The 24,562-nt window shown below is 43.7% G+C and overlaps 1 protein-coding gene across 2 annotated transcripts in view; it reads right to left on the bottom strand.

Moving 5' to 3' along the window:
- Window positions 1–21,348, bottom strand: part of OBSL1 (obscurin like cytoskeletal adaptor 1) — a 152,282-nt gene extending 130,934 nt beyond the window's left edge. The window contains exons 1-3 of one of the 2 annotated variants that reach the window (XM_040358074.1): window positions 21,092–21,348; window positions 9,553–10,661; window positions 3,084–3,350 (exon numbers count right to left, since the gene is read on the bottom strand). In XM_040358074.1, coding sequence (XP_040214008.1) covers window positions 3,084–3,350; window positions 9,553–10,657 — 1,372 coding nt within the window. In that variant the 5' untranslated portion in view covers window positions 10,658–10,661; window positions 21,092–21,348. The remainder of the gene's footprint in view (window positions 1–3,083; window positions 3,351–9,552; window positions 10,662–21,091) is intronic. The other variant, XM_040358076.1, reaches the window with a different exon arrangement.
- Window positions 21,349–24,562: the final 3,214 nt, after the last annotated feature.

The following is a 24,562-nucleotide window of genomic DNA, read 5'->3' as shown; positions in this document are numbered from 1 at the left end:
GGGAGAGAGCCTGATAAGGGATGCAGAGGGAGAGAGCCCGATGAGGGGTGCAGAGAGGGAGAGCACACTAAGGGGTGCAGAGGGAGAGAGCCTGATGAGGGATGCAGAGGGAGAGAGCCCGATGAGGGGTGCAGAGGGAGAGAGCCTGATGAGGGATGCAGAGGGAGAGAGCCCGATGAGGGGTGCAGAGAGGGAGAGCACACTAAGGGGTGCAGAGGGAGAGAGCCTGATGAGGGATGCAGAGGGAGAGAGCCTGATGAGGGATGCAGAGGGAGAGAGCCCGATGAGGGATGCAGAGGGAGAGAGCCCGCTGAGGGATGCAGAGGGAGAGAGCCCGCTGAGGGATGCAGAGAGGGAGAGCACACTGAGGGGTTCAGAGGGAGAGAGCCCGCTGAGGGGTGCAGAGAGGGAGAGCACACTGAGGGGTGCAGAGAGAGAGGACACTGAGGGGTTCAGAGAGAGAGAGCATGTTGAAGGGTGCAGAGAGACAACACTGAGAGAGAGAACACCCTGTGGCTAAGCATACAAGACCCAACATGCGGGGTATATATTGAGGCTAATTATAATTTCCCTATGACTCTTAAACAAGCCAAAATAAAACATTGGGGCTAGCAGCTGTTTAAAATAAAGCAAAGATAAAAAGAATAATCAAAAAACTAAAAACATAAACAAAGTCTGTCTCAGTAGTAGATTACAAACAGCGCTGTTGTTGGATATCAATAGTGGCCAACACCACCATACAGTTGTTTGTGATAAACGAAAAACACACAGAAGTGCTTCAGGCAATGTCCAGGCAGGGTTCCTAAAGAGATTTAAAGTGTGCACCTTCCACCACACTCCAGATCCACCACTTGTGAACACTCTCCCCATAGGGGTTCAAACTCAGCAAAATGACTTGAATAGCTGGCCTTTCAATGAAATATATTCATCAAATATACACTACTGCGGTCTGCTTCTATCAAGGAGCCACTTGGATGGATTGAGCCTCAGATATAACAAACAAACACAGAAGAGGCAACCATAGCGTAATCCTGTTTATTTGTAAAAAGAAGCCCCCTGCACAAAGTTCCCCTATACATTATACGTACATTGCACAAATAATCATTAACATGGAAATAAAAAAGTCACCAGATCGTATCCTCCGATCGTATCATCCGATCGGCGTGTCACGCTGAAATCACCCGCTAATCCCCAGGCTCCGCCCTCCGTTGAAGTCAATGAATGTCGAAACTAGTCAGGGCGTGACCTAGACTACATGCCGGAAATGATGCATACGTTCCATTGAGCGGAACCAGGAACTAGTTTACAGCCTATTGAACTTCATTGATTTCGGCTCGTCGTACGTGTTGTACGTCACCGCGTTCTTGACGTTGGGAATTTCAGACAAGATTAGTGTGACCGAGTGTATGCAAGACAAATTTCAGCCGTTTTCCGTTCTTGTCGGAAATCGCGGTCGTGTGTACGAGGCATAAGGCTAGCCATACACGGTTCGAATCTCGGCCAGTTCAGCAGGAGCCGGACGAAATTTAAACTGTTAATGGGCAGGCTGAAAGTATTAAGTTGATCGATCGACTTCAGTACAACCAGCCTGCCTAACTCCCTTGCGACTATCGCTAGTGGCTGCTATAGCGGCTAGCAATAATCACTGCCTTCTCCTGTCTTATCACTGTCTGTGTTGATGAGGGAATCATGCAAATTTATTTCCTGCAACCCGTGGTTGCCTTACTGGCAGTATTTAAACATACATTTTGAATGACCCAATTGGAGTAAAACATTTTTTTTTTCCCAGAGCTCTGCTAATAAATAGGCTTTTCTATCGTGCCATGCCGGTGTTCTATCGATATGTGCCCTCCGTCGAAAAGTGCCCGTGCATGGGCAGAATGGAAGGGCACTCCAGCTGAGTTGCCGATCAACTGGAATTAAGTCACCATAGCGCCAGCGCACACCGTAGAAGTGTTTGACGGGTGATAACATTTCACAGGCACAATTGAAAGCTATCCTAAGAGCGGAGGGACATCGTAGATGTCAGATTGTGCCCCGCTGTAAATCCGCGGCGCAACAGCAAGGCCCAATATGACAAATACAGTGTCCCTCCGCTGTTTGCATAGCATTAAACTCTGGCCGAGAAATGGTATCGCCCATCGGAAAAAGGCTCCTATGATGTGTGCATGCGCTATGGGACGTCACTCTAGCTTATCAGCAACTCAGCTGGAGCAGCCTTCCGTTCTGTGCATGCCCGGGCACTTTTCGACAGCGGGCACATATCGATACAACACCGGCAAAAACATCACATGGTAGTGGAAACTCTCCAAAAAAAGAATGAACGTTGGGATAAGTGCTGCGCGAATTTTGATCATTAGATGGCAACACAGAACCAGCGCTCCTCATTATATCCTGGATCAGGGGTCTCATACTGGCGGCCCTACAGCCAGGGCCGGATTTCAGACAAGGCCAACAAGGCCAGGCCTCGGGGCGGCAGTGGGTGCAGGGGCGGCACTGCAGCTGACAGGAGAGGACACTTTCATTTCCCCCCCTGTCATGTCACGGATGGTGAGAGGAAAGAAAACAGAGGGAAGAGGAGGTGAGATGGTTTTCAATGTAATTTTCGGCAGCAGCACCCCCCCCCCCCCAATGATCAATGTCATTTTTGGCAGCAACATCCCCCCTCCCCCCAGTTCTCAATGTCATTTTCGGCAGCAGCATCCCCCCTGCTTCCCAGTGTCCTGCCGAAAAAGTCCCCCGGCGGATAATGTCCCCCCCTGTACTGCACAGGCAGGGGCGGCATTGAAGGACCCGGCCTTGGGGAGGCAAAGGGAGTAAATCCGGGCCTGCCTACAGCTGTTGAAAACTGCAAGTCCCATGAGGCATTGCAAGGTTGACAGTTACAAGCATGACTCTCTACAGGCAGAGGCATGATGGGACTTGTAGTTTTACAACAGTGTAATGGCCTCCAGTTTAAGACTCCTGTGCTAGACTGATGCATAATGTGCCCCTCCCCATCAACTGAGCATGTGCAACAGCTCTAAGCAACACAGAGAAATGAGAAATAAAGTCAAATCAAGTTATGGAAAATTGGACCTCACCTCTGACTGCAACCTCTGCAATACTCTGCGCCCCTCTGTGAGTCTGGCACACATACACCCCGTCATCATCTGTCCGAGCTCCTCGAATGATCAGTCGCCTAATGGGTCCGTGTTCTTCCATCTGGTGCCGCTTTCCTGGGTGAAGTCTCTGATCTTCCAGGTACCAAGAGGCACGGGCTCCCTCGGGAACTGAACATTCCAGCACTGCGTCCTGACCTTCTCTGACGGCTATGTCTCTCAACGGGGTGGGGAAACGGTCACCTACCTCTGTGGGGCAAGAAGAGGCATAATTGATTAGTATCGAACAGTCTTATGTGTGGGAGAAAAACTCTATAACTTTATGACTTGGTGGTCTACCTAAATAATTTTACCTCCTATGTTCCATATTCTCCTTACAGACAAAGGAAGAAAAGGGGGGGGGGGGGGTTGGGGGCAAGGCTTACTTTTGGCAATATTGTCTTACAATTTTTTTTTATTATCTACAAAAGATACAGTAAAACCTTGGTTTAAGAGTACTTGGTTTGAGAGTGTTTTGCAAGACAAGCAAAAATGTTCAATAAATTTGGATGATATACAAGCAATGTCTTGATATACAAGTAGCGGCATGTCACAACTGAGTATAAAAGAGAAGAGAGGTGCCTCTAAGTGTAGCAATATGGTTACATTTGCAGATTACACAGAAGTGTAAAATCGGCCAGCAGCAGGAAAATTTTAAATAGCAAGGCTAGGCCCAAATTTGCTAGAGACAAATAGCCAGATTCAGGTAGACATGCCTAACTTTAGGCAGGCGTAGCGTATCTCATATACGCTACGCCGCTGTAAGTTAGAGAGGCAATTACAGTATTCACAAACAACTTGCGTCCTAAGTTACGGCGGCGTAGTGTAAATGTGCCGGCGTAAGCGCGCCTAATTCAAATGTGTAAGAGGTGGGCGTGTTTTATATAAATTAAGCATGACCCCGCGTAAATGACGTTTTGAACGAACGGCGCATGCGCCGTCCGTGGACGTAACCCAGTGCGCATGCTCCAAATTACGCCTCAAAGACTCATTGGTTTTGAAGTGAACGTAAATTACGGCCAGCCCCATTCACGGACGACTTACGCAAACGACGTAAAAATTGAAAAATTCGACGCGGTTCTGACGTCCATACTTAACATTGGCTGCGCCATCTTTTTGGTGGTTTATCTTTACGCCTGAAAACGCCTTACGTAAACGGCGTATCTTTACTGCGACGGGCAAGCGTACGTTCGTGAATAGGCGTATCTTGCTTATTTACATATTCTAGGCGTAAATCAGCGTACACGCCCCTAGCGGCCAGCGTAAATAGACAGCTAAGATACGACGGCGTAGGAGACTTACGCCAGTCGTATCTTAGCAACATTTAAGCGTATCTCACGCCGCGGATTCGGAGTTACGACGTCGTATCTACTGATTCGCCGTCGTAACTGTACCTGAATCTGGCTAAAAGAGTACAGGCTAGGGTTTTACTACATGAAAGCACTCCCTTTATATTCCTCTTGCACATGGACACCAACAAACAGCTCTTTCTTTAGACTAACAAAAGGTAGGAATCTGCAAAAAGTTTGTTAAAATCCCTGCAATGTACACAGATCACCCAGAGGTGAATGTTTTTTCTTAACAAAAGTGGACTTACTCTTTAAGACACTACAGAGGATACAGAAGTGTAAATATGACCAGTAGGATAATTTTAATGAGGGAGAACTGGTCAAAATGCATTAGGGTGGTGAAGTAAAGGCGAGTGTTTTTACTAAAGGAGTTATGAAACCTCCGATGACACAGCAGTGTACAATTGGCCAATAGTAGGGCAATTTTAAATAGCAAGGCTAGACCTACATTTATTAGAGACAAGGAACATAGGCTGGGTCTTTACTACAGTAATTAAGATACTACAGAGGAAACAGCCATGTAAAATTGTCAAGCAGCAGGACACTTTTAATAACACTTTTAATAAGGGATAACAGGCCTAACCGGAGTATGCCTAACTTTTTATAATAAGAACATAGAAAAAAGCATAATAGTTTGAGTTTGCATGAGCTCTACGGCCTGGGACCCAGTATCACTGAAAGAGAACCTTGTAGGCTGATCCAAAATAGTGGTACTAAATGAACATTTTACTACAGTACTCTTGATCAGTCCTTGCTCCTGTCCTTCGATTCTATAGAGGTCAAAAGGTCTTGTTTCCAGTGTCCCACATAGGAGGACAAATCAAATAAAAATTTCACACTGGAGCGGGAGGTGCGTTGGCGGTAAAACGCCGCTATTTTTATTGGCGCTTTACCGTCGGATTTGCGGCGCTATTCGGCCTCTAGCAGGGCAGAGAAAGGGTTAAAAAACATTAATTTCAATGGGCATGAGCAATGGAGGAGCGATATACACACCGCTCCTTCACCGCTCGAAAAATGCAGGTAGCAGGACTTTTTTTACCGTCCTGCTAGCACACTGCTCCAATGTGAAAGCCCTCGGGGGTTTCACACTGGAGACACAGCAGCGGCTGTTTCAGGTTGCTTTGGAGTTGCTATTTTTAGCGCAATAGCGCCTGCAAAATGACCCAGTGTGAAAGGGGTCTAATGGTTTCTGAGGCCTCGTACACACGACCGAGGAACTCGGCGGGCGAAACACATCGTTTTGCTCGTCGAGTTCCTTGTTAGGCTGTCGAGGAACTCGGCGAGCCAATTTTCTCCATTCCCGTTGAGGAAAAAGAGACCATGCTCTCTTTTTGGCTCGACGAGATCCTCGACAGTTTCCTCGTCGAAAAATGTACACACGACTGGTTTCCTCGGCAAAAAAAAAAACAAAACAGCAAGTTTCTTGCTGGTTTTTGCCGAAAAACTCGGTCGTGTGTACGAGGCCTAACGCTCTTCTCCTTTCTCTGTCAAAAGCCTGTGCACAGAGAGAGAGTGAGGAACAGTGCCCTCTGCAGGCTGGAATCTGCATGTAATTACCATGGTCAGGAACCACCCTGTGTGGATCTCAAATGTTAGTCTGTGACTGGTAGCTGTCAAAACTAGGAACATGCTTCAAGTTGATAGCCTCAACTTAGATAAACATTCTCGCATCAGGGACTGTAATGTTAATCTACAGATTGTGGTTGTCTAGTGGTTAAAGGGTCCATCCACCTAAAATGGATACTTAGGTATTGGTAGAGGCCCGAGAATTTACTCTTATGCCTTGTACACACGATCGGAATTTCCGATAGAAAAAGTCAGACGGAATTTTTTCATCGGATATTCCGATCGTGTGTGTGCCCCATCAGTGTTTTTCCTTCGGAAATCCCAACGGACTTAGAAAGAGAAGATGTTCTCCTTTTTTCCGATGAAAAAAAATCCTATTGGAAATTCCGTTCGTCTGTATGGAACTCCGACAGAGAAAAAAAACATGCATTCTCAGAATCAATTTGACGCATGCTCGGAAGCATTGAACTTAATTTTTCTCGGCCCGTCGTACTGTTGTACGTCACTACGTTTTGGACGGTCAGAATTTGGTGTGACAGTGTGTATACAAGACAGTTTGAACTGAATTCCGTCAGAAAAATCCGAGTTTATTCCGACGGAAATTCCGAGAGTGTGTACGGGGCATATTTTTTCTCCCCAGTGGCTAACTCCCTGCTGTTGAGATTTGCAGAGCGGCCTCGGTCGCTACAAATGGGTCCCTCTCTCTCCAGCTTGGATGTAACTTTATATTACAAAGAATGTGACAAAAAGAGTGGGAACACACAAAAATTCAAGGGTGGGGTAACAGAGACAGGAGCTATGGCATGAGAGGTTGCTGCCAAATTCCTAAAGAGATAATAAAACATAAGGGTGGATGTATTATTTAAAGGAAACCTGTGCTGACTTTTTTAACCGCTTCCAGACTGCCCACCACACATTTACTGAGGCAGGGCGCCCCAGCTGTGCGAAACAACGTACCTGTACATTGTCTTTTTCTGGGGCGCACAAGCGTGCTGTCGGTGACCCGCTCCCGCTGTCATTGGACACAACGGGAGCCAATAAGCGGGTCCGGTGGACGCGATGTTGGAGAGGCAGAATGGCGGTCTGCCTATTTAAACAAGGCAGGCTGCTGTTCTGTCAGAGAGGAAAATGGAGATCTTGTGTTTCTGCTAAGGGGTTGGGGAGGGGTTGGTGAAACAAAAAGGTAGGGACTGTGAGGGATGATGAGGGAAGTAGAAGATTTGGTTGTTAGCTGGAGGAAGGATAGGCCTCCCTATAGAGATGACTTTTCAGGGATCGCCTAAAAGTAGAAAGAGTAGGAGATAACCGGACAGATTGGGGTAGTGAGTTCTAAAGGATGGGAGAGGCTCTGAAGAAGTCCTGGAGGTGAGCATGGGAGGAGGAGACATGGGAGTTAGAGAGCAGAAGGTCTTTGAAGGAGCGGAGAGGACGGTTTGGGTGATACTTGAAGATAAGATTGGTGATGTAGCTCGGGACAGAATTGTAAATGGCTCTGTATGTTATTGTTAAACACGTGTGGAAAAAAAGGGTTAAATGATACTCATCATAAGAGAGATATTTAGGCTTTGATTATAGTCCTCCCTTTTTTAAAATGGCTAGTTGCCTGGTTACTGTATGGGATTGATACCTGTAATTATAGTATTTAGTATGTGAGTTTTTTTTTTTTGTTTCACATGCCTGCCTTTACTATAATTTTCTCCACCTTTACATACAGACCAAGCTGTCCAGTGTCAGGGGTTGGGAAAAACCATTATCCTGCATGGAGGTGTTTACAACATTAATCCTATGCTATAGTCATGTAGATCAAACCTTTTTAAAAAAAAAAGTAGCTAGAGTAAGACCTGGAAATCATACATCTCTGCAAAACTCAGTAAGAAAGTGCATGACAGCCTCAGGCGGGGCTCCCACCAAGCCACACCCGACACGTTTCACTGCGCCCCCGGGGCTTAGTCATCTGGAATCAAGCTTCGTGAATAGAGTGAAACGCGTTGGGGGTGGGGCCTGGTTGAAGCCAGGCTTAGGCTGTCATACACCTTCCAGGACACCATACACACTTTCAGAACACCATGACCATGTTTGGAGGAAGAAAAATACTGATTATGACCCTAAGAACACCATCCCTACAGTCAAGCACTTAGGTGGAAACAATATGCTTTGGGGCTGTTTTGCCTGCTAAAGGTACAGGCCGACTTTTCCGCATTGAGGGGATAATGGACTGGGTGATGTTTTGTAAATTCTTGGATGAGAACCTTCCTCCCTCAGCCAGAACACTGAAGATGGGTCGTGGATGGGTCTTACAATGACCCAAAACATACCGCCAAGGCAACAAAGGAGTGGTTCAAGAAGAAGCACATTAAGGTCATAGAGTGGCCTAGCCAGTCTCCAGACCTTAATCCTATAGAAAATTTATGAAGGGAGCTGAAACTTCGAGTTTCCAAGGACAACCAAAAAACTTTAGGGATTTAGCAAAGATCTGTAAAGAAGAGTGGACTAAAATCCAGAGAGTCGTTTTTAAGCTGCAAAAAAAGTTCAGAAAAGTGGCTGTAAAAACGTCCATGGAAATGAAGCCTAAACATGGAAGAGATGTCACAACGTCACTTCCGGTTTACTCGGCTGCCAATGGCACTTGATTTAAAAAAATCACAGTATTCAGAATCGCCGTTTTCGGCAATCTGAATACTTTGAAGTGCAAAGGAGGGATTGGAAGTCAATTTAGTCCCCCGATCCCTCCATAAAGAGTACCTGTCACCACCTATTACTGTCACAGGGGATGTTTAAAATCCTTGTGACAGCAATAAAAGTGATCATTTTTTTTTTAAAACACAATTTAATAATATAAAAAGAAACAAAATAAATAAGAAAAAGATTATTTAAAGCGCCTCCGTGTCCCTGCAAGCTCGCTCAGCAAAGAAAACGCATACGGAAGTCGCGCCCGCATATGTAAACGGTGTTCAAATCACACATGTGAGGTATCGCCGCGTTCACCAGAGCAAGAGCAATAATTCTAGCCCTAGACCTCCTCTGTAACTCTAATCTGGTAACCGTAAAAAAAAATGTAAACGTCGCCTATGGAGATTTTTAGGTACCGTCCTTTGTCGCCATTCCACGAGTGCGTGCAATTATAAAGCGTGACATGTTTCTATTTATTTGGCGTAACATCATCTTTCACATTATACAAAATAATTGGGCTAACTTTACCGTTTCCTTTTTTTTAAAAGTCATGAAAGTGTATTTTTCCCAAAAAGTTGCGTTTAAAACACCGCTGCACAAATACCGTGTGACAAAATATTGCAACAATCGCCATTTTATTCTCTAGATTCTCTGCTAATATATATATATATATATATATATATATATATATATATATATATATAATGTTTGGGGGTTCTAAGTAATTTTCTAGCAAAAAATAGGGATTTTAACTTGTAAACACCAAATATCAGAAATAGGCTTAGTCATGAAAGGGTTATTAGAACATGACAATTAAAGTAACATACCTCTCACATGCAACATGACAGCACTCAATGTGTTCCCAGCCGAGTTGGAGGCACCGCATATGTACAAGCCTCGGTCCTGCTGCCGACAGAACAGAACTTTAAGGGTAAAATGACCATCCCGGTCCTCATAAATGAGAGTTCTCCGACCAGGGCTAACTGCACGACCATCCTTACGCCAGACAATCTCCGGCCTGGGTTTTCCAGTCACCAGGCAGCGAAGCTTGGCGTGCTTTCCTTCATTAACCGTGAACACTTTCACCTGGGCCGGGGGGTCTCCTGGTACTGGTTCTGGCCCTTGCCTTGGAGTCGGCTCTACTAGAAGGACAGCTGCGGCAAGGCACTGGCCTAGGGGGTTACTGGCGCGGCAGACATATACTCCAGCATCTGGTGGTCGGACATGGGAAATGTACAAAGTTTGACCTTCAGGAGACAATCGGTAATGTGACCCATCACAAATCTCATCCAAGCTACGCCCGTCCTTCTCCCAACGAATCACAGGCTCTGGTTTTCCTGATACTCTACAAGCAAGTTCTGCACTTTGTCCACGGGTCAGCCTCTGCGAGCTCGGGATAAGTATAAAATGCGGCTGAAAATCTTGGTCGCCATTGTGGTCAACATTGTCGTTCCAGTTCTGCCCAACGGCTGACGATACAATGGAGGGCTCTGATTTGGAAGACACCATCGCAGAATTTGTGGCATATTTAGTTGACTGTGGCAATTCAGTGGGTAGACCAAGATGTGGTTCATTGACTACAGTGCTGTTGAGTGTCACGGTAAGTTTGGCTCCAGCATAGCCTTCCCCAGCCCAGTTACTGGCCTTACACATGTAATGTCCTGAATCTTCTAGGCGTAAGTCACTTATCACCAGCTGGTACCAATCTCCATCCTGCTGAGTGTAGCATCTATCACCCAGTTCATGCTGGACGTTCCCAGCACGTTCCCATAGCACACAAGGTGGGGGATCCCCACTTATGCGGCATCTCAGGACAGCATGTGTGCCGATGGAGGCTGTGACTGAGCGGGGAAAGTGCAGAAAGCGGGGTGCTCCCCCTGGCATCTCCAGAGCCATGTGGGAGTTGTGTGATGGAAGAGACACAGCTGCCATCGGTCTGCCAACAAAAAATAGGAACAGTTTATAGAAACTTGTATTTAGGTCACAACAAGATCAAGATAAGTCAATTGGTCATCCTATTCTGTGCTAAAAACATTTTGAACATCACTCTTTAGTAGACATGTGCACACTGAATTATTTTGTTTCGGAATTTCGTTTTCGTCCGAAAAATAAATTTATTTAGTTATGCCCGAAATTCGTTTTTATTTATTTTGTTTTGTTAAAAAATGCATTCGTCCAAAAATCTGAATTAATTAAGGTTGAATCTCTTATTGAAGGCTAAGGCCCTGTACACACGATCAGTCCAAACTGATGAAAACGGACTGAAGTTCAGTTCCATCGGTCCAAACCGACCGTGTGTAGGCCTTGCTTTAAAATAGGACCGATGGACGCCTGACCGATAGGTCAAAATCGATGGTTAGTATGCAAAAGCATCGGTTCCAAACCCGGGCATGCTCAGAATCAAGTCGACGCATTCTTGGAAGCATTGAACTTCATTTTTCTCTGCACGTCGTTGTGTTTTACATCACCGCGTTGGACTCGATCGGTTTTTAAACTGATGGTGTGTAGGCACATCAGACCATCAGTCAGCTTCATCGGTTAACCGATGAAACTGAACTTCAGTCCGTTTTCATCAGTTTGGACTGATCCTGTGTACAGGGCCTTATTGTGTCCGGCGAATGTTCTAAGAAGATTCGACGAAGCAGCTAAACTGCTGCAATCGTACATTTCCGGTCGAATGCCCACAAGCTATAGTAGAATTCTAATGTTGTATGACTAGTAATTATATTTATTAATTATTATTACTAGTCAACCAACATTAGAATTCTTATATAGCCCATGGGTGGAGCATTTCACCGGAAATGTCCGTATGTTTTTAGATGCTTCATCAAATCTTCGTGTCTCTATAATGTCGAATCTTTTCTCTCTATGTCGAATAATCTTGGACTAATAGAGTTAGGTTAGGCACATTTGACCGCAGGTTTATTAGACACAGATCGCTATTGTCACCATCATGTTGAATCTTCTATCTATATCGAACTGTTGTCCTAATGATACGAAAATAAAGCATTTTTTATGTCGGATCTTTCGGATTTCAGATTCTGCACGTTTGTTATCGTTTGTTAAAAACGAACGTGAAAATCCCTGAAATTCGGACAAAAATTAATGCACATGTCTACTCTTTAGACAGGTCACCCAGAGATGAGCAGATATTTTCTGAGAACAGTCAAGGAGATATCGGCCCAGTGTCTGAAGCCACAAACCTCGCTATCATCTCTTTGTCTTTCTTGTGGGATTCATTGAATGGACTGGAGAGGTAGATGTGTGTCAAGGGGTGTCCAACCAAAGCTTTTATTTTCAGTTTTGAATAAAGTGTGAGAGCATGAAAACCCCTGTAAGATTTGTGCTGATGTCTGAGTTTTTGCTGGGGTGACTCACCCTCTATAATTGTCAACAAGACATGAAGTAATGAGAAATCCAAAAATGTTACGGTTGTCACCCAAACAAGAGTTGAGGGTAAAGTCTCCAAAGAGGACATTTGTTGTGGTGACAATTGTCGAAGACTGGAATTCTGTCAGGGCTGGGCTCACCCCTTCCTTCTCTGAGCTGGCCGCTCAGTTGTCGGCTAATTGCCAACTCCTATCTCTCCACAACACACTCACCTGTTGATTATCCTACCTCGTCAGTCCTGCCTATCTAAGCCGTCCAGCTCAGTTGATCTCTGCCTTCGTCTTTGTTAACATCACAGAGATTACTCCTGTGTTCCTGTTGAAGACTTTGCTTGGCTGACGTTCCTTTTGGCTCTAGATCCTGCTTGCTGTTCTACTACGTATATCTCTGGCTCTCTGACATTTGGCTTGGCTGACTATCCGATCCGGTTCCTGAATTCTGGTTATGTTTTGACTACGCTTACTCTGTTTATCTTTTTATTATTATTATTAAACAAGTGTGATTTAACTGTACTTCTGTCTCGGTCTTATTCATAGTTTCTGACAAATTCTTTACCATTTTGGAAAGATCTCTTTTCACCTTTTGTTGCATCACCTGGACAGGGAGTGAAGAGAAACCTCTACAAGGGACAACACCAAAAAAAAAAAAAAGAAAAAAAAAAGGCTTCTGTAATCTGTCCAAAACTAGAAAAAGAAAAAGTCTTGGCTATACATAAAGCCCAACTCTGGAAATTTAGAGAATTATCCCTTGAAGTGGGGTTGTGCCCACACTGCAAGGGTTAACTGCTTGTTTAGGTCTAGAGCAGGTATATGCAATTAGCGGACCACCAGCTGTTGCAGAACTATAAGTCCCATGAGGCATAGCAAGACTCTGACAGCCACAAGCCTGACACCCAGAGGCAGAGGTATGATGGGACTTGTAGTTTTGCAACGGCTGGAGGTCAGCAGTCTAAGTTCCTGAAGTCATTAAGCCTGATGACGGGTCCAAAAAGACCTACTATAGATGGGATGACATTCCACTGCCAGAGAATAGGGGAGTGCTGCCTGCTGTCTGCTTGGACCAGTGTACCTGGTGGTTGCCCCAGGAAACTCAAAATCACTCAGTAGATTGTTATTAAAAAGGCCTGAATTCTTTCCTAGATTCACATAATATAACTGGATACTAATATTTATATGTAAAGTTGATCCAGGGATTATCCGATTACCTCTCTGGGGATCAGGAAGGATTTTTTCCCCACTGGAACAAATTGAATTATGCTTTATTTTTTTGCCTTCCTCTGGATGAAATGTGGGTATAGGATTGTGTATTTAGGATTGTATAAATTTCTTTTTTTCCTACTATTGGTTGAACTGAATGGACTTTCAACCAGACTAATGCTGGCCATACACTCCACGAAAAATCGTCCGAACGAACTTTCAAAAAACGAAAGTTCGGTCGTGAGCGCAAACGATAGTGCCATCATGTAATTATCGATAAATCGTTCAGTGGACATAAATAAAGAAAATTTGGTTCATTTTTTTTACATATACCTAGTGCAGAAAGTTCGGACATTAACCACTTGCCGCCCGCCAATGACAAATTGACGTCGGCAAAGTGGTTGTAGAATCCTGACTGGACGTCATATGATGTCCTCAGGATTCTGAGCCGCTGCGAGCCCCTGGGGGCGCGCATCGCGGCGATCGTTGTTGCAGGGTGTCAGTCTGACACCCCGCAACACCGATCTAGGTAAAGAGTCTCTCACGGAGACTCTTTACCACATGATCAGCCATGTCCAATCACGGCTGATCACGATGTAAACAGGAAAAGCCGGTAATCGGCTTTTCTTCACTCGCGTCTGTCAGACGCGAGTAGAGGAGAGCCGATCGGCGGCTCCTGTGACAGGGGGGGTTTGTGCTGATCGATTATCAACACAGCCCCCCCGAGGATGCCCACTGGACCACCAGGGATGCCCACTGGACCACCAGGGATGCCCACTGGACCACCAGGAATTAAAAAAATAAAAATAAAGGTATGCCACCCTAGACCACCAGGGATGAGGACACAAAAAATGGATGCCAAGCAGTGCCGCAATGGATGCCAATCAGTGCCGCAATGGATGCCAATCAGTGCCCACAATGGGCATCACTGATTGGCAGGCATTGTTTGGCACTGATTGCATCCATTAGTAAATCACATACAATAGTGCCCATCTATGCCCATCCGTGCCACCTATCAGTGCCCATCCATGCCGCCTATCAGTGCCCATCCGTGCCGCCTATCAGTGCCCATCCGTGCCGCCTATCCGTGCCCATCCGTGCCGCCTATCCATGGCCATCCGTGCCGCCTATCCGTGCCCAGCCGTGCCGCCTATCTGTGCCCATCTGTGCCACCTATCCGTGCCGCCTATCCAAGCCCATCCATGCCGCCTATCCGTGCCGCCTATGCATGCCGCCCATCAGTGCCGCATTTTCTAGATTGTAAGCTCTAACGAGCAGGGCCCTCTGATCCCTCCTGTATTGAATTGTATTGTGACTGTACTGTCTTCCCTGATGTAAAGCGCTGCGCAAACTGTTGGCGCTATATAAATCCTGTATAATAATAATAATAATAATATTAGTGCCCATCAATGCCACCACATCAGTGCCACCTCATCTGTGCCCATCAGTGCCACCTTATCAGTGCCCGTCAGTGCAGTACCATCAGAGCCTATCAGTGAAGGAGAAAACATACTTATTTACCAGGTGAATGGGTACCCCATACTCATTCACCTAAGGTGGGGGCTGGCATCTGGGGGCCCTCTTATTAACCTCCCTGGCGGTATGATTCTGTCTGGAATTACGTACCAAAAGCGGTACATTTATTTTGCAAGGAAATTGGCGTTTTATACTGTAGGCCTGTAATTTTTAGAAATAACTCACTTAAATCTGACCAAGCAAGAGTCTTGTAGGCATCCCGGGTATGATTTTTTTTTTTAAAACAAAATTATAAATTATAATATAATAAATAATTATAAATAATTATAACAAATAATAATTTAATTATAATAAAAATTATTCAATAATGTAATCAACTCAAAATCACTGAAATTTGCAGTTGCAGAATTGTCGCTGTCATTATTTTATTTTTTTTATGACGAATTTCCCCGCAAATCGCTATCGCACATTTCTGCAAGTGATTATAATTTATTATCGCTGTTTTCTAGCTGATCTAAAACCATTTTTGACATAAAGGGACACTTTTGGACAATCTACAGTTTTTAGGCAGAAATGACATTTTTTTATTATATAAAAGTACATGCAGGGCACTGGGCAGACCACTAGGGACAAGGGGGGGGGGGGGGGGTGTATTTTTTACATACAGTACTGTAATCTATAAGATTACAGTATACTGTATGTAATGTGTTTGTTTACTTTTTTGAATTTGGCGCCGTTCTCCGTCCCCGTGCGTCGTAACGTCGCAGGGAACGGAGATCGGCGTCACACGGGGACTGTGAATCGAGCGAGGAGGTCCCGCTCGCTCACACAGCGGGTGGCATCGCTGGATCCAGGGACAAGGTGAGTAAACCAAGCCTGTGGATCCAGCGAAAGGTAAGCCCGTCCAGCCCGAGCGTGACTCGGGTTTACCGATCCTAACATGTAAAACCAACCCCGAGTCACGCTCGGGTTTACCGTCAGGGGGGTTAAAGGAGGTTCCCGGATTCCGATGAGCTCCCCTCCCGCAGACCCTGACAACCAACGGGAAGAGGCCCTGTCCTCATCAACATGGGGACAAGTGCTTTGGGGTGGGGGGGCCACAGGGCGCCCCCCTGCCCCAAAGCACCTACCCCCCCATGTTGAGCGCTCGCTCGTCCCCACCCCCTTTCCTGATCGGCCGGGCTGCTGCTCGGACACGGGTCTGGTATGGATTTTGGGGGGAACCCCACGCCGTTTTTTCGCCGTTTGGGGGTTCTCCTTAAAATCCATAGCAGACCCAAGGGCCTGGTATGCTCCTGTAGGGGGAACCCATGCTGTTTTTTTATTTGAAATATGGCGTGGAGTTCCCCCTCAAGATTCATACCAGACACGGTGCTTGGTATTGGCAGGGATCCATGTCGGATCCCCGTTCAATATCGTGCCGCGGCTAAACGCAACCGCAGCTAAAAGCAGTGTACAAATGCAGCTAATCGCTGTGCCTGGAGTCTTGAATTCCAGCAAAACATAAACATGCTTTTAGCTGCGGCAAAACAGCCGCCCGTGTGAAAGGGGCCTTAGACTGTAAGCTTCTTTAGGGCTCTGTACTTTGTAAAGGACTGCATTATGTGCGCTCTATAAATAAAGGAGCTCATGCTGTAAATAGTCCTCACTGCCTATCTCTCTCTGTTATCCCTGTACAGGCTGCTAATTGTCCTCATTGCCCAGCGGGAAAGATTTTCACTTTTTGGAAGCCTTGTCTTACTTCAGCTGTCTACAGTAATAATCTGCAGCTGACGATAGAATGTCTGCATACAACACAATGCCGACCACATCGCCAGCGGCCCAACAATCATAAAAGAAAAGGAACTTTTATCATTAAAATTGCTCCTCCGTTTCCCAATATGTTCACCAAATTGTAGAAATGTTATACTTTGTAACGCTTTTTCCTATCAATTTTGTTATATTGTACTTTACTTTTTTTAAGGCTGATTCTTTATGAAATTTAACCTCACCTAAGGCCCCTTTCACACTACGACTGCGACTTGTCATGTGATTTGGGACTGCAAAGTCGCATTAAAAGTCGTACCCCATGATTTCCAATGAGTACCATTCATATCTGTGCGATTTCAAGTCGCAGCGACTTCAAAGTAGTCCCTGCACTACTTTGGTCCGACTTTGATGCGATTTGAGGTCCATAGACCTCAATATTACACAGGCATTTCTTAAAGTGGAGTTCCACCCAAAAATTTAACTTCCGCTTTTCGCAATCCTCCCCCCTCCGGTGTCACATTTGGCACCTTTCAGGGGGGAGGAGGGAGCAGATACCCGTGCAATCCAGGTATTTGCTCCCACTTCCGGGCATAGATCGCCGCAAAGACCTACATCCCGCCTGGCGCCTCCTCTGTCCCCCCTACTGTCTTCTGGGAGACACACAGGTCCCAGAAGACAGCAGGAACCAGTGGGATCACGCAGCACGACTCGGGCATGCGCAGTAGAGAACCGGGAAGTGAAACCGCAAGGCTTCACTTTTTGATTCCCTTACCGAAGAATGGCGGTGCCTCTACCCGAGAGCGTTATTGAAGTGACCGTAAAGTATTGTTTTTTCTTTTCTATTAAAATAACAAACATGTTATACTTACCTGCTCTGTGTAATGGTTTTGCACAGAGCAGCCCCCATCCTCCTCTTCTAGGGTCCCTGGCTGGAGCTCCTGGCCCCTCCCTCCTGTTGAGTGCCCCCACAGCCAGCAGCTGGCTATGGGGGCACCTGAACTGAGCTACAGCTCCGTGTGTCCATTCAGACACAGAGCCGTGGTTCAGCCCCGCCCCCTCTCTCCTGATTGGCTAACTGAGTTTGACAGCAGTGGCAGTGTGTCTCAGCCAATCAGGGGGGAGAGTCCCGTATGGACTAGGCACTCGTGGAAATCGCTGGATAGAGAGGGGGGCTGCTGCACAAGAGAGGGCTTTTTATCTTAATGCTTTACAACCACTTTAACCACTTAAGGACCAGCCGCTGCAGTTGTACAGGGCAGATTGGCTCTCCTGGGCGAATCGCTGTCATTGTACGTCGGCCGCTATAAGAGCTCTAGGGGGCGTGCACCCCTGGAGCCGATGCGCGTGGCCGGCAGCCGATATGTCTGCCGGCCACCCACGATCGCCCCTCAGATAGACAGAACGGGGATCTGTCAATGTAAACAGAAAGATCCCCGTTCTGTCAGATTTTTAAAGGGGAATAACACAATTCAGTCATTATTACCCTATTTGACAATCATCATCCGAAAGGATTCAACCTATTCTCTTATCATTTTCAGAAAGGATTTGCCTTATTCACCAATTTCAAAGAAGATTCACCCTATAAAGCATTCACCCTACTATTCACCAGCCATTTTTAAGGAGGGTTCACCCAATTCCTTAATCAATTTCAAAGAACATTCACCCTATTCATCAATGATTTTCAAAAAGCATTCGCCTTATTCACCAGCCATTTTTAAAGAGGATTCACACAATGTCTTAATAATTTTCAAGGAGGATTCACCCACTTCACCAATGGTTTGGGAATTACCCAATTTACCAAATATTTCCATAGAGCATTTGTCTTATTCACCAATCATTTTCAAAGAGGAGTCGCCCAACTCACCAAAAATTATTCACCATGTTTAACCATATTTTTATTCTTTAAGGAATCATCCCATTTACTAATAAAGACGATTCAACCTAGGCATACGATAGACCGATTCCCATCACAAACAACATTCACCCTATTCACCAATCATATTCCAAAGTATTCAATTATCATTTTAAGAAAAGATTTAAATTATTCAACAATCAATTTCAAAGAATATTCACCCTATTCATCAATCATCAGGAGTCACCAAAAATGATTCACCATGTTCACCCATATTTTTTTTTTTAAAGGAATCATCCTATTCACTAATAAAGAAGATTCAGCCATTAGCATGCGATAGACAGGCCCGTCGCTACAGGACAGGCAAAACAAACAATTGCTTGGGGCCCCGAGCTGGCCTGGGGCCCCCAACTTCCCCTTTCCAGGATGTAGCCGAGCTCCTCTTCCTTCCACCTGGAGTCCTGTCAGCCTGGCCGGGTACCGCGCGTGGTACAGGAGATTCAGTTTCCTGTTACCGGCCGGACTGACAGGAAGTGCACTATCTGATAGGGGACTGGGGAAGAGGCAGCGGGAAGAGGAGCTCGGCCACGCTACAGTGGCAGCCTACAGGGAAGAAGGGGAGGTAAGAATAGAAAAAAAAATGAGTGTAGCGCTAACGTAGGCTTTGCATGCGAGGGGGGTGCTTGGGGGCCCCCATTTTGCTTGGGGCCCCCAAATTCCTTCAAACGGCCCTGGCGATAGACCAATTCCAATCACAAACAACATTCACCCTATTCACTCACCAATCATATTCCAAAAGTATTCACTCAGCATTTTCAGAAAAGATTTATCTTATTCACCAATCATTTTCAAAGAAGATTCACCCTATTCACTAATAATTTTTTTTATAAGGCATATTCATCCTATTCAACATTCACTTTCAAAGAAGATTCCCCCTTTTCACCAATCATTTTCACAAAGCATACGTCTTATTCACCAATCATTTTCAAAGACTATTCATCCCATTCACCAATCATTTTCACAGCATTCGTTCTATTCACCAATCATTTTCACAAAGCATTCGTTCTATTCACCAATCATTTTCACAAAGCATTCGTTCTATTCACCAATCATTTTCAAAACCCATATGCCCTATTCATCAATTTTTAAAGAGGATTCACCCGATTTTACAAATCATTTTTAAAGAATATTCATCATATTCAACAGCCATTTTTGAACAGCATTCGTTCCATTCGCCAATCATTTTCAAAGAGGATTCACCCACTTCACCAATCAGTTTTAAAGGTGGACTTACCCAATTCTCCAATCATTTTCATAGAGCATTTGTCCTATTCAACATTTTCATTGAAGATTCACCAATTCAGATTCACCGGCCTAGATTCACGTAGGGTGTGGCGTAAGTGTGGGCGGGTGTAGCGTATCGTATTTACGCTACGCCGCCGCAACTTAGAGAGGCAAGTGCTGTATTCACAAAGCACTTGCGTCTTAAGTTACGGCGGCGTAGCGTAAATGTGCCGGCGTAAGTGCGCCTAATTCAAATTGTGAAGAGGTGGGCGTGTTTTATGGAAATAAAGCATGACCCCACGTAAATGACGTTTTGAACGTACGGCGCGTGTGCCGTCCATGGACGTATCCCAGCGCGCATGCGTCGGATAGAATGCCTAAGATACGTCGAACACTGCCTACGACGTGAACGTAACTTACGCACAGCCCTATTCGCGTACGACTTATGCAAACAACGTAAAAAGATACGCTTGTTCCGGCGTCCATACTTTGCATGGGCTGCGCCACCTAGAGACCTGCTTTATCTTTACGCCGGCGTATGTCTTACGTAAACGGCGTAACTAATTGCGTAACTGAGGTCAAAGGAGAAATGGTCAACAAGGCGATTTAGTTCGCATGTGCAGCGCTATATACGTTTTTCACTCACTCACTAAGTACGTTTGTGAATCGGTGTATCTTGCTCATTTGCATATCCGACGCGGAAAACAACGGAAGCGCCACCTAGCGTCCAGCGTAAATATGCACCCTAAGATACAACGGCGTAGGAGACTTAGGCCTCGTACACACGACCGAGAAACTCGACTGGCGAAACACATCGTTTTGCTCGTCAAGTTCCTTGTGAAGCGGTCGAGAAACTCGACAAGCCAATTTTCTCCATTTCCGTCAAGGAAATAGAGAACTTGCTCTCTTTTTGGCTCGTCGAGTTTCTCGACAGTTTCCTCGGCAAAACAATATCTCCCAGCAAGTTTCTTGCTGGTTTTTGCAGAGAATCTCGGTCGTGTGTACGAGGCCTTACGCCGCTTGTATCTTAGCCAAATTTAATCGTATCTGGTTTCCAGAATACGCTTAAAGATACGACGGCGCAGATTCGGACTTACGACAGCGTATCTACTGATACGCCTACGTAAGTCTTTGAGAATCTGGCCCACCATGTTTACCCGTCATTTTTTAAAGAGGAATTGCCCTATTCACCAATAAGGAGAAGCCACCCATCCGCATAATGTTTACCTGTTATTTTTAAAAAGCAGTCGTCCTATTTACCAATAAAGAAGATTCACCCATCAGCATACAATACAGAGATTCCAATCACAAACAACATTCACCTGCTGCGTTTTAAATCAAAGAAGATTCACCCATCGGCCCCCACATAGTGAATCCTCCACCGTTATAAAGTAAGAATTCACACCATCCTCTTTTTACCTTCTGAGATGTTGAAGCTTTTGCCTGGAGTTAGAACGGACCCCCCCACCCTCCGGGGGCCACAAACCCTCTGGGGCCCGCCGAACTCAGTCCAATCTGGTGCGTGGGAACCTGTCTGGGGGTCTTGCCGGGGTGTCTGGGGTGGCCCTTGGCTGGTCGCTGGGGGCCCTCTCGCACGGACACAGTCAGGCACGGCTCCTCCTCGCCCGGGGGACAATCCTAATTTTAGTCCCAGATAAAATGTTGGAGCAGCTGATTCTGTCAGGAGCCGCAGACACAGACAGGAGAGGACGGAGCGAGCGGCGGAGAGAGGGTGCGATGTGGGGACAGGTGGAAAAGAAGCAAAACAGCCAGCTACGCCCCCCTCCTCCGGGATACATTTCATAGTTAGGAGCGTGGGGCGGCCGCGCCAGCCATTGATTGGTACAGATCGGTATGTCGGGGTGGGCGAAAGATTTTTTTTTTGTTGGGTATAAAGATAACGTAATGGTTTGAGCACAACCCCCACGGCGGGGATGGATGTGAGCGGCGCATTCCTGTCCTATCACTTCCGACATAATCGCAGCATTTCAGTGGTCTGCCATCCATCACACCGGCTACTGACGGGCGGAATGACCCCCCCCGGGACAGACGGGGACACGGGACGTGTGAGCCTGTCGTAGCACGCCGCCTGCCACCGGGGTCTCTGTCCCGCGCTTATCATACTCGGTATCGCACCGCATTAAACACGGGTGTCGTGTGACGCCACAAAGCAATGCGGAGAATGTCTTCTGGGTTCCACCGTCGTGCCGCTCATACCCTGAGAGCGATGGCGCGCCACCTGTTATGGTGGTGAAGACACATCAATTATCCGGGCTTTCTATGGCGGGCTACAGACAGGACGGTGTCCAACTACAAAAAAATAATAATGTCAGGACCCCTGAGCGTCTTTGAGCGTTTTTCCGTCATTTTTTTGCAAATTTGCATGCACGATTTTAGCGCGTTTTTTTTTTTTTTTTTTTTATTTCAAAAGAAGTTTATTAAAGATTATCATTGTACATTTTAGTTTCTCCGGAACAATCTGGAGCAAGAAGAAATACATACAATTCATTTGAAATAGATAACATAGCATAGGATAAATAGAGGCATAGATTAACCAAAAAAATATATAAATAAGAAATAAATAAATAGCACTAATACCTTGACTCTCACCCATCATTAAATAAGTTAACCTATCCAACCCTGGGTGAATCATTCTGTAATAGTGGAAAAAATAAAATCATAGCATTGAGCTATTCACTTAACCGAAAAGTCTATAGCGCGTTTTTTTAAACAGTTTTTACAGAGTTTTTCAGCTTTGGTGTTTTTTGTAACAAGCCAATAGAGATAACTATCATCTGTCACATCATTTGTTGCTAGGTTTTTCATCTTTTTTAGCTTTTCCATTAGCTTTTATTTCTTTTTTATTATTATTATAATTTTTTTGTTAGGGGTAAGGAGTTAAAGTTAAAGTTAGGGTTAATATTTCATCCATTGTGTTTTTATTTATTTTTTTATTTTTGTTAGGGTTAGGATGTTAATACTACTACTACTACTAATGATAATAATATTAATATTGATAATGATAATAAAAAGGGTAATATTTTATTCATTGTCCTATTATTATGTTTTAATGTATTTATTTATTTTTGTTAGGTTTAGGGTGTTAATACTACTACTACTAATGATACTAATAATAATGATGATGATGATAATAAAAAGGGTAATATTTTATTCATTGTCTTATTATTATTTTTTCATTTATTTATTTATGTTAGGGTGTTAATACTACTACTACTACTAATGATAATAATAACAATAATAATAATAATAATAATAATAATAATAATAATAATAATGATAGTAAAAACTGTAATATTTTATTCATTGTCTTATTATTATATTTTCATTTATTTTTGTTAGGGTGTTAATACATTACTTATGTAATAATAATACCATATGTTAGGGTTAGGGTGTTAATAGTACTACTACTAATGATAATAATAATAATAATAATAATAATAATAATAATAATAATAATAATAATAATAATAATGATAATGATAATGATAGTAAAAAGGGTAATATTTTATTCAATGTCTTATTATTATATTTTCATTTTTTTTATTTATGTTAGGGTTAGGGTGTTAATACTACTACTACTACTACTAATGATAATAATAATAATAATAATAATAATGATAATGATAATGATAATGATAGTAAAAACTGTAATATTTTATTCATTGCCTTATTATTATATTTTCATTTATTTTTGTTAGGGTGTTAATACTACTACTACTAATGATAATAATAATAATGATAATATAAAGGGTAATATTTTATTCATGGTCTTATTATTATTTTTTCATTTATTTATTTATGTTAGGGTTAGGGTGTTAATAGTACTACTACTAATGATAATAATAATAATAATAATAATAATAATACTAATAATAATAATAATAATGATAATGATAGTAAAAAGGGTAATATTTTATTCATTGTCTTATTATTATATTTTCATGTGTTTATTTATTTTTGTTAGGGTGTTAATACTACTACTACTAATGATAATAATAATAATAATAATAATAATAATAATAATAATAATAATAATAATAATAATAATGATACTATAAAGGGTAATATTTTATTCATGGTCTTATTATTATTTTTTCATTTATTTATTTATTTTTGTTAGGGTGTTGATAGTACTACTAATAATAATAATTATAATGATAATAATAAATACAAAATAAATAGAAAACAAAACCCATAAAATAACCATAAATAAATACAATAAATTAAAACTATGTAATAATAAATAAATAAATAACCCCTAACTCTTAGGCCCTGTGCACACTGGACGTTATAATAACGTTATAAAAACAGCAGCAGCTTTACATTTTTATGCATGTTTTTTTTTACAGCGTTTTTTCAGCTTTGGCATTTTTTTTTTAACAAGCCAATAGAGAAAACTATCATCTGTTACATAATTTGTTTTTCATCCTTTTTAGCTTTTCCATTAGCTTTTATTTCCTTTGTTATTATTATCTATTTATTATTATTATTATTATTATTATTATTTTTGGGGGGGGGGGGGGTAAGGAGTTAGAGTTAAGGTTAGGTTAGCATTAGGATTAGGGGTTGGGGTTTGGATTAATATTTTATCCATTGTCTTATTTATTATTAAAATAAATACACAAAGAAAAATTTCCATAAATAAATACAATAAATGAAAACTATGGGGTAGATTCACGTACGGCGGCGCTTCTTTAGGTCGGTGTAGCGCATCTCATATACACTACGCCGCCGTAAGTTAGAGAGGCAAGTACAGTATTCACAAAGAATTTGCGTCCTAAGTTACGGCGGCGTAGCGTAAATGGGCCGGCGTAAGCGCGCGTAATTCAAAGTAGGCTGTAGTGGGCGTGTTGTATGCTAATGAATTGT

This window comes from Rana temporaria, chromosome 6 (genome assembly GCF_905171775.1).
Source record: "Rana temporaria chromosome 6, aRanTem1.1, whole genome shotgun sequence".
Classification (NCBI taxonomy): Eukaryota; Metazoa; Chordata; class Amphibia; order Anura; family Ranidae; genus Rana; species Rana temporaria.
This window is presented reverse-complemented; position numbering and strand designations above follow the sequence as displayed.